The following is a 9,323-nucleotide window of genomic DNA, read 5'->3' as shown; positions in this document are numbered from 1 at the left end:
TCGGCTCGATTATAGAAGAACCAAGCTCAAACATTCAAGAGTTCGGCTCGGCTCGACTCGATTACATCTCTACAAACACGGTATACGATATTTGCCTTAAGTCTTTCTCCGGCTGAAATCAGTGATTGGGCCGCTGTTTCGGCCTACATTTGAAATTTTTATCAGATCAAAGCCCATTTGGTTGTCATTTAGCCCAAGCCTTTTGCCAACATTAATAATTATAATACCCCCGAAGTCCCTGATTTTGTCGAAACAGGATATATAACTAAGAAGCTGAAGGTAAAAAGGGCGCTCTTCCTCCCCAAAATTCAATTCAATAAGTAAATTACAGCAACCCGCAAGAATTTTCAGATTTTAATGGCGGATTTTCCTAGGTAATTTAACTTTTTCCTCCGTAAAATTTACAGTCATGTTCTTTTTAATATTTTTTCCTTTTGTGTTTCTGATGAATTATTAGCTTTGTTCTTCTTTTTATTCATCTTTTGCAATTGTTGCCCCCACCCACCGCCCATTATTTTGAATTAAGAATTCTCCTAAAATATTTTCCTCGTCTGGTCCAATCATTGATGGATTTTCACCTGCTTTGATTTTTTTTTTCGGTCCGAGACAGAAGCTTGGGCTGAATTTGATTCTGGATCGGTTCGCTTTTATTCGGTTTTGAAATTTTTTGTTCTTTAATTTTTATGTTTTCCGAAATTCCGAGTTCTGGATATTTTTGCTTGTTGGGTTCTTTCGTTCGTTAAACACATGATGAAATGATTGCTTATTTCTTGTTTTTTCATTTGCATGTTTTTTTTAAAAAAAAATTGCAGATGAATATTTGGATTTGAAATTTATTCAAAGACTTGATTCTTTACCTTCTGAATTAAGTATTAAAGAGGAGAATTGTCTTGAGTTTTGTGGATTGAGGATTGTAGCTGCCGAGCCGACATCAATCGGGTTTGATTCTGCATCTGTAATTCTGTTGTTGCTTTTTATTATTACGTTTGCATTCAGATTGCAACTTAAATCTTGTGGGTGGAATTTTTTCCCTGGCAAAGTTGAATTTATGCAAAAGTGCTGTTTATGTTATTACATCAATTGAAACGAAAGACGTTTCAGTTTTCTGCTGGCAGTGGGGAGGACGACGTGGTTAAAGTTTTAGTTAAGAATGTAAGAAATATGTTAGCTCCACGGTTATGCGAATTAGGTCGAATTTTTAGCGGTTCATCCCTTTTTGGTGATGTATTTGTAATTTTTGCTCCATTGACTAACTTTCTAATATAGGTTGGTCAGTATATTCAATGGGTATGCTTCTAGGTATGATTCTGGATCATATTTTCTCAATAATTTCAAGGTTTAGTTCGGTCTTATGATTCAGATATCTAAAGGCTGGACCATTTTGATTTAAAAAAGTGATGTTTAAGTTAGGGAATTGGTGTATTTGGTTGCTTTGTTTATCCACCCACGTGATGGACATTGTAAATGTGTCTAATAAGCTGTTAACTATATTCAGATTTCTAGAAGCTGAACCATTTTGACCAAAAAAATGTGTTGGTGTGTTTGGTTTGTTTATTTATCTCCCACGTGTTGGATATTGTGAATGTATCGCATGATCTGTTAAAGTATTTGAACACAGATTTTTGGACACCTGGTTTGCATGGTAGTTAGCTTCATGTAACTTGTTTTAAAATATAACGATCAATCAATTATCCAGTTTTAAAGGATTCTCCTTTTTTTGGCAGATATAATGAATACTGTTAGGAGAATAGGTAACGTGTCACCGAAATGTGACTGCCATTTATATGTTATGTTTGTTTGTGAAATTCAACCCAATATGCAGTTAATATACATTTATAATTTAAACTAAGACGATGTGACACGTTGAAAATTTCAACACAATATCCTGCCACGTACCTAATGGAACTTATGGCAACGTTGAGAAATTCGACACGATTTCCTGCCACATGGTTGAAGGGAAAAAGCAAAGTGTCTTTTAAGGTTGGTGCCGAACGTATATAACTGAGATAGGCAGCCTTAGTTGAACTTGAACAATAAATAACTTGAGACCTTTAGTCTGCAATATTTCATCTTTTGGACAAGGATCTGTAAGTCAGATGTTTTCTAGCTCATGTATACCAACTGATTTAGGTTATTCTTACTCATTTTCATGAGGAAATATCAATATATTTCTGTGATGTGGGCTCTTAGCCTCTTACTCACTATTTTTCCTTGTTTTGTTCTATATTTATTTTTAATTTGTCTCAAAGACCTGTATCGTTTTGCTTGAATGAGCGGTCTTGAATTTTAAGCCACTTGAGCAGCAAATAAGCACTTTTCACCAACAAATGCACCATTTATGCTGGAATAGGTATATGTAGCTATTAATAGTCTCAAATCGCTTACGTTAACCATACATATCCCTGTGTTGTATATAATTTACTCGTAAAATCTAACCATCTGATGCCATGTAAGAATTATGTTTCAGGTTAATGGTGACCATTTGGGAATTTTACCCTTTATTTAATGGTATAATACAACTAAAAAGGCTTACAGTAAGGCTTGAGGGAACCTGAAATTCTTGAGTTAGTTGATATCATTTTTTTAAGGAGATTTGATGCTTTAAATATTTATTATAACTCTAAAGTCATCTTGAAGGAATTCTAAGGGCTCATTTGAAGTTTAAAATATCTTCAAAGAATCTTATACTTACCTAATATTGTTCCTTGAAATGTGCTTTTCTTTGAACTGTTTTGTTTCATGGATGACCTTTATGCCTTGCATCACATAACTCATTGGTCTTAATTTTACTTTTTACCTTGCTTTTTTGCAGACATACGTGGGAAATATATTCTTCCCGACGCTTTATGAATTCTCATTTATCTTAAATGAAATTAGACCCCTTTAATTTTCAATTCCGGGAATTTTTAGTTGAATTATTGATCCTTAATCTCTATTCTGTTTTTTTCCTTATGTTTGGCCTGCCTAAACCCACATTACTTTTTCATTTGAAATAAGATCAAATATCTGTGTCTAGGAAACGATCACTTTCATTTGATGAATCAATCAAGTGAATTTAGCTACATAAGTGGGATAAAGTTAAGATATCTTGGGCACAAGTATAGTACTTTCTGAGAAACAATGAAATACTGAGCATTTAAATGTAAATAATGGAACAAAGAACAGCTGACAGCTAATAGCTCCCATGAGATCTGTTCCTCACAATAGATATGCTGTAGATATGTGAAAAGTCTCAATTACTTATTATATGGGCATATGATTTGTTCTTACTAGTCTATATGGCACAGCTTGGATCATTACCTTTAATTTATTGTATGGTTCATAAATATTTGAGTTTGTTCTTTCGTATATTTTTCCGTTGCATCAGCTTAGAGTTATTATCATTTTTCAAACATTCTAGTTTGGATATGCGTTTGATGGATCACATTCCATGAGATATCCTGATATAATTAGTTTTCACGCTATAACCATTATTAGATTCTAATATCAAACATTAAATGCTTATGCCAACACAAATCTGTCTTACTTTCAGGTGATTCTGCTGGGCTGCAATGAATCACCAGTACGGGGAAGATCAAGTAAGTTTAGAAACTTCTCTGATCAACTGATTTGCTCTGACGTAACTTCTTTTAAATGCAAACTTCTTATGCAGGATCAAGTCAATGTTGTTGGATTTGACATTCCAAACTCACCTGACGCTAGCTACAACAACGTGTACCATGGAAATGAAGATGAAGGGCGAGAACCACCAACACTACCACCACACCTGCAGCATACTCTATTAAATCATCCAAGAACTGGTGATCCAGGTGTATCCCACCTTTCATCGCCCCAGAATGTCACTCTAAACCATCTTTACATCGAGAACCGAGAATCTACTCGTTCCGTAGTGGCACTTGGGGTCACTCACAGGTTCCGTTCCAAATTCGTAACCGTTGTGCTTTATAAACCAGTTTCGAGGAGGTGAAATATGGACAGACAGATCTGCTTTTATCAAAAACCTTGTCTTGGTACTTGTCATTTATCTGTGTATTGATTAGTGCAGTTATAGGAGCTAGCGAAAATCCAAAAACAGTAAACTTTAATTTTTTGGGTTGTATAAACTACAATTATCAGGAGATAGTTGTGCTAGAAGCTATTACTTTATGTTAACGGTAAGTGCCTGCTTTCTTGATTTTCTACGTTTAGTGTTGTTCATGCTACACAAGCGGTAAAAGTGTTGATACCAGTGGCGTAATCACACCAATTGCGGATCCAATGGTATCAAACATGGGGCCATGTTCGATCTGGGGCAAAGGTGGTAATTGGATTTGATAGTCTGAAATCAACACAGTATAAATAGATTATATATGCACCTAAGTTTGAGTAGGTCTCATGTGAGACGATTTTACGAATCTTTATCTGTGAGACGAGTCAATCCTACTGATATTCACAATAAAAAGTAATACTTTTAGCATAAAAAATTATATTTTTTCATGGATGACCCAAATAAGATATCTGTCTCACAAAATACGACTCGTGAGATCGTTTGACACAAGTTTTGTTCTCAAGTTCTGTGAGTCACTATTTTCTTAAATCAACCTTTACCTACTTCAAAATTTTAAAAAAGTGTTCTTCCTTAAATCACCCTTTTCCTACTCAATTTTTTAAAAAGTGTTCTCGAAAATCTAATATTAATATTTATAATTTTCGTTTGAAAATTAAAATATCAATAATTATGCATATATTACAAATTAAAATATTTAATAAGTAGCCCGAGTAGCATGGCATATATAATTATCAAATAAATTATAACAAGATATCATATATCAATCCATATACAATTTTGTGCGAAGTTGAGTAAAAAGAAATACCCCAAATTGAATTGTTCGGCAACAATCGGATTTGATTAATATGTAAATCACATTGGGAGAAGTGATGCATTGTTATTTCCATGGAACTAGCTAAAGGGGAAAACTCCAGAGTGGTCTTATGCATTTAAACTTCTATATTAATAAAATATGCCTTTTATATATAAATGAATAGAAAAGAAATTATTTGGGTGTATTCAATGTGGGAAATTTATTGACTTTTAATAACTTTTGTAGATTTTAAAAATCTAGAGGTATTCAATCAAGACTTTTGCATACTCTATAGAACGCTTGTGGTATTCAAAATAGACTTTCATGGAGTTTTAAAAAGTCAAGTGGTATTCAACATTGACTTTTATAAACTCTATAAAAGTCTACAGGTATTCAAATTTTCCATGGACTTTTAATAACTCCATGGAATTGATTGACATACAAACATTAAAGCCTAAGGTACAACTACAAATTGTAAAAAATTGTATTTGGTTCACCCCAAAGATTTGAATGGATTTTTAAAACTTCTAACTCTCTCTGTCGCTTCACATCACATATCTTCATATCTTCTCTCATCTCATCTATTTCTATTACTCTCTCAAATTTTCGAAGTGTATATATATATTTTCATCTTTCTTTTTCAAAATTTTCATTTTTTGGCTGATTGTTCATTTAATAATTTTTTATTTTAATAACACGGGAAAATTTTGAATTATAGAATTGATTTTGTGATTTTTAATTTATGATTTATACAAATTAATGTAATATTCAATAATAATAAAAGATGATCAAAAAAATGTTGTTTAATTCTTAATAATTGAATAGTTTCGTAACAACAGTGATTTTTTAAATTCATTTTCGTATTTTTAATTAATATGTAAGCTATGATATTTTTATACAAAATTATATTCACACAATAATAAATAATATTATTTTTACATTTATATTATCAATTTAAAAATAAGATTACATGTTAATCAATTGATGTATTTTAAAAAATTTACAAACATGCACATAAACTCACATATATATACATGTAAGGATTAAACGATTTAACTTTTAAATAAGTAAATTTATTTATTAATATAAATATTAAAAATAATTTCAAATTGAATATATTATATATGTCAATTAATTATTGGTTCAAAGAAATTAATAAAAAATCACATGTTATAGTTATGTACAAAATTTATAAAATTCTATAAAAAAAATCTACAAAAGTCTATAAAAATCTTGCAAAAAAGTCTACATAAATCCACATAAATCTGTTTATAAATCTGTGAGATTCCATAAAAGTCAATAAAAATTTATCAAATCCATAAAAGTCCATCATTTAAAAAAGTCATTAAAAGTCATCAAAACTCTGAATTGAATACACCCCACTAAGTACTTCTATCAAATAAAAGGAGAATTATCAAATAAAAGGAGAATTAATTTTAAAATTAACAATTTATTTTATTTTGACTTAATTCATGATTTAGTGTAGTTTGTATTTAAGGATTCACATATATTTTGCTAATGATCCGTTTATGCAACAGATATCTTTGAGAAAAATAATATCTTTGGTTCTATAATTTGCATATTTTACATTATTGATATCGTTATCGGTCAATTTATAATCTTAGTACACTAATTTGTATTTTTTTCAATCATAATATTTTTCATATGAATATTGACATGATACTGTCACGGAGCTTGATTCGACAGCAACTAAATAAACAATGACTAAAATTTAAAACATATAAATTACATAAAATACAGAAAATCTTATTCTCAGCGATCTTTACCATTTTCTTCAACAGGTTGCCTTAAGGAGTACTATAGGGTCACTGCATGAGGGAACTCGGTTTCTTTGGCTTTTGTTTGTTTGAAAGTCTAACACAAATGTCAGGTAAATGAAGCCTTCCCTGGACTAATATGTCACAGGACCCATATCTCATTTCCTTTTAAATATCTCCTTATCCTCTATTTGAAATAACCTCTTAAATCTAGGATACATCTCTTCTTGTACTTCGAAAGTGAGAATGGCAGGGGCTGAATTAGGTTCTCCTGGACGCTCCATGCATGGAGTCACGGACAGATAACAAACCTACGCTTTTTCCGTGGTACCCAGGACCGTTCCGACCGATAAAGCTGCCGAATTTGCGTTGCCGGTTGATTATGAACACAAGGCAACCATTTTCAAACTCTTTCACTTTGTGACATGTTAGGACTTAATTAGGTCCGCGATACGGCTGCTCTTTCCTCATCATGTTATCCGCTCCTACGGTTTTTTGTATGTCTTTCGTGTCATCTGCCGGACTGCAGGAGGATATGTGGCAGTGCGATTCATGACTGGATTTTCGCTAGCAACTTTTGTGTCATGCCAGTATTGGATGAGTACCATGTTCAACAGCAAAATTATCGGCCTTGTCAATGGAACTGCGGCTGGTTGGGGGAACATGGGAGGCGTTGCGACTCAACTGATCATGCCTTCGCTTTATGAAATGATTCAAAAGGCCGGATCAACCCCTTTTGTCGCCTGGAGGATAGCCTTCTTTATTCCGGGGTGGCTTCATGTAATCATGGGTATTTTGATTATGACAATAGGCCAAGATTTGCCTGATGGAAACCTCACTGCATTACAGAAGAAGGGAAGTGTGGCAACTGATAAATTCTCAAAGGTTAGTTTACTTAACCAACTAATTTATATAAGCGCGTGAAAAAAAAACTCCTAGCTAAAAAAGTTTCTTTTATCGGTCAAGTTTTCTGGAATGCAGTCACAACTCACAAATTACAGAACCTGGATATTTGTCCTCTAGTATGGGATACTCGATGGGTGTCGAATTGACAACATAGAATGTCATTGCGGAGTATTTTTTTATGACATGTTAGAATTGAAACATGATTTTGTCTTCTACTTATATTACCAAGTTTGTCCAAAACCAATCTAATTCTTGAGTCACGTGCCGATGGATTTGATCTCAAATTACAAACAGCCGGCATCGTTGCTGCAACATTCAGCATGGCAAACCTCGTAGCCCGACCCTTTGGTGGGTTTGCCTATTTGCCTCTGATTTTGCAGCAAGAACATTCGGCTTGTGTGGCCGGCTGTGGGTTCTATATATAGACTCTCCAGACACCACAAGATATACATTATTAACTCAAAATTTCAAATAACGCAAAGTCAAGATATATTTGCCAACGCAAATATCCATTAGACATTTAAGAGATCTCTTTATTAAACACCGTACCAAGGACAATCATAAATGTAAGAAACCTGATAAAATGCTGACACATGATAGAAATACTGACACAGAGTAGAATACCATATCGGCGCCAAATTTAAGTACTTTTTTAAATGAATATAAAAGTTTTAGACCGAGTGTACGGAGTTTTTTTTATGAAATATGACTGAAATTTGAATATAATTGTATTTTTCTTGGTGAGCGGCATCATCCTTGAGCTTCTTGACAAAAACTCCACTTTCTCCAAGTACTCATCCATTCTTGCAGCAGCACACATGGTTAGTCTTTAATGAATAAATGATTTTTCTAGGACATGATCAGACTGCAAATTTTATACTGCACTTATCCTCTATGAGTCTAGTTTGCAACACACAAAAAACAATTCATCATTTGAACTCCAGCAAAGAGTTATGCTGTTTTTCTCAAGATTGTCGCAAGCTGCCAAAAATTTTCAATTATGCATACAGTAATAGAATATATCTCAAAGTGAAATTCTTAAAAGAATGCAATGAAATAGTTTTACGCTCATGAATTTAAAACACTAAAAAATAGATTAAATGTTCTTCAAAAAACAATTATCTCTTATACCAATTGTTATGATCAGTGAGACAAACATTGAGCTATAATAGTTTGATTCTTGAAATATATTTCAACATTAAGAAATTAAATAGAATTTGATTTTATAACCAACAGAAAATGAAAACAATCTATCTAAAAAATCATTAAATATTTTGTAAAACATGTAAAAAATATTTTTGTACAAAATACGCAAGTACTTGAATGTATAAAAATAGTTTTGTTGAAGCACTTTATCAAGCTTATTGTATCAATATTTTGGTATTCTATAGATAGTATAAAATGTTTCAACAATGCATCTCAAAACAACAACAATAAGTAATTCCGATAAAGGAAAGCTGCACCAATTTGTTTATAAATGATCAGATATTAACAACTCATACGTCACCGCTTATTTTATTGTCGGAAGGTATCTACTAGAGGAATTTGATTATTACAACTCCTTGCACAAACTCACTTCGACTTATAACTTAACTCTTGCCTAATCGAAACTCCTAGCACACTCTCAATTATAGGTCGCAACCTCACAATCTGCATAATATTTAATATCTCTTATGTCAATACTACATACACAATATTTTATGTCTTCGTGTAAAAAGTAATACTCAAATTTTTTTTGAAGCTCAACTCTCATTTGTGAATTCTTGTTTGTGTAAAGATTTAATCATTTACATAGCAA

The 9,323-nt window shown here is 32.4% G+C and overlaps 1 protein-coding gene and 1 pseudogene across 4 annotated transcripts; both read left to right on the top strand.

The window, feature by feature from the left end:
- Positions 1-248: 248 nt before the first annotated feature.
- On the top strand, positions 249-4,174 carry LOC140809211 (SNF1-related protein kinase regulatory subunit beta-3-like). 4 transcript variants are annotated; one of them, XM_073166730.1, is made up of 5 exons: positions 265-374; positions 611-639; positions 813-939; positions 3,533-3,578; positions 3,653-4,174. In XM_073166730.1, the coding sequence occupies exons 4-5, from the start codon at positions 3,552-3,554 to the stop codon at positions 3,965-3,967; spliced, it is 342 nt and encodes a 113-aa protein (XP_073022831.1). In that variant the 5' UTR covers positions 265-374; positions 611-639; positions 813-939; positions 3,533-3,551; the 3' UTR covers positions 3,968-4,174. The 4 variants fall into 4 exon arrangements, with proteins under 4 accessions (XP_073022830.1, XP_073022832.1, XP_073022831.1 ...); XM_073166729.1 differs by lacking the exon at positions 611-639 and having other exon boundaries at positions 249-374; XM_073166731.1 differs by lacking the exons at positions 611-639; positions 813-939 and having other exon boundaries at positions 249-374.
- Positions 4,175-6,693: 2,519 nt separating this feature from the next.
- On the top strand, positions 6,694-8,000 carry LOC140810440 (high affinity nitrate transporter 2.4-like; annotated as a pseudogene).
- Positions 8,001-9,323: the final 1,323 nt, after the last annotated feature.

Source organism: Primulina eburnea, chromosome 13, assembly GCF_022965805.1.
Source record: "Primulina eburnea isolate SZY01 chromosome 13, ASM2296580v1, whole genome shotgun sequence".
Classification (NCBI taxonomy): Eukaryota; Viridiplantae; Streptophyta; class Magnoliopsida; order Lamiales; family Gesneriaceae; genus Primulina; species Primulina eburnea.
The sequence above is the reverse complement of the archived record's forward strand: the minus strand, read 5'-3'. Positions and strand labels throughout refer to the sequence as shown.

What these genes read in the sequence shown, in the direction of transcription:
- LOC140809211 (XM_073166731.1), top strand. Translation starts at nt 3,552, where the DNA reads ATGAATCACCAGTACGGGGAAGATCAA. An exon ending in ACCAGTACGGGGAAGATCAA is followed by an intron (nt 3,579 to 3,652) that starts GTAAGTTTAGAA and finishes CTTCTTATGCAG; the next exon opens with GATCAAGTCAATGTTGTTGG.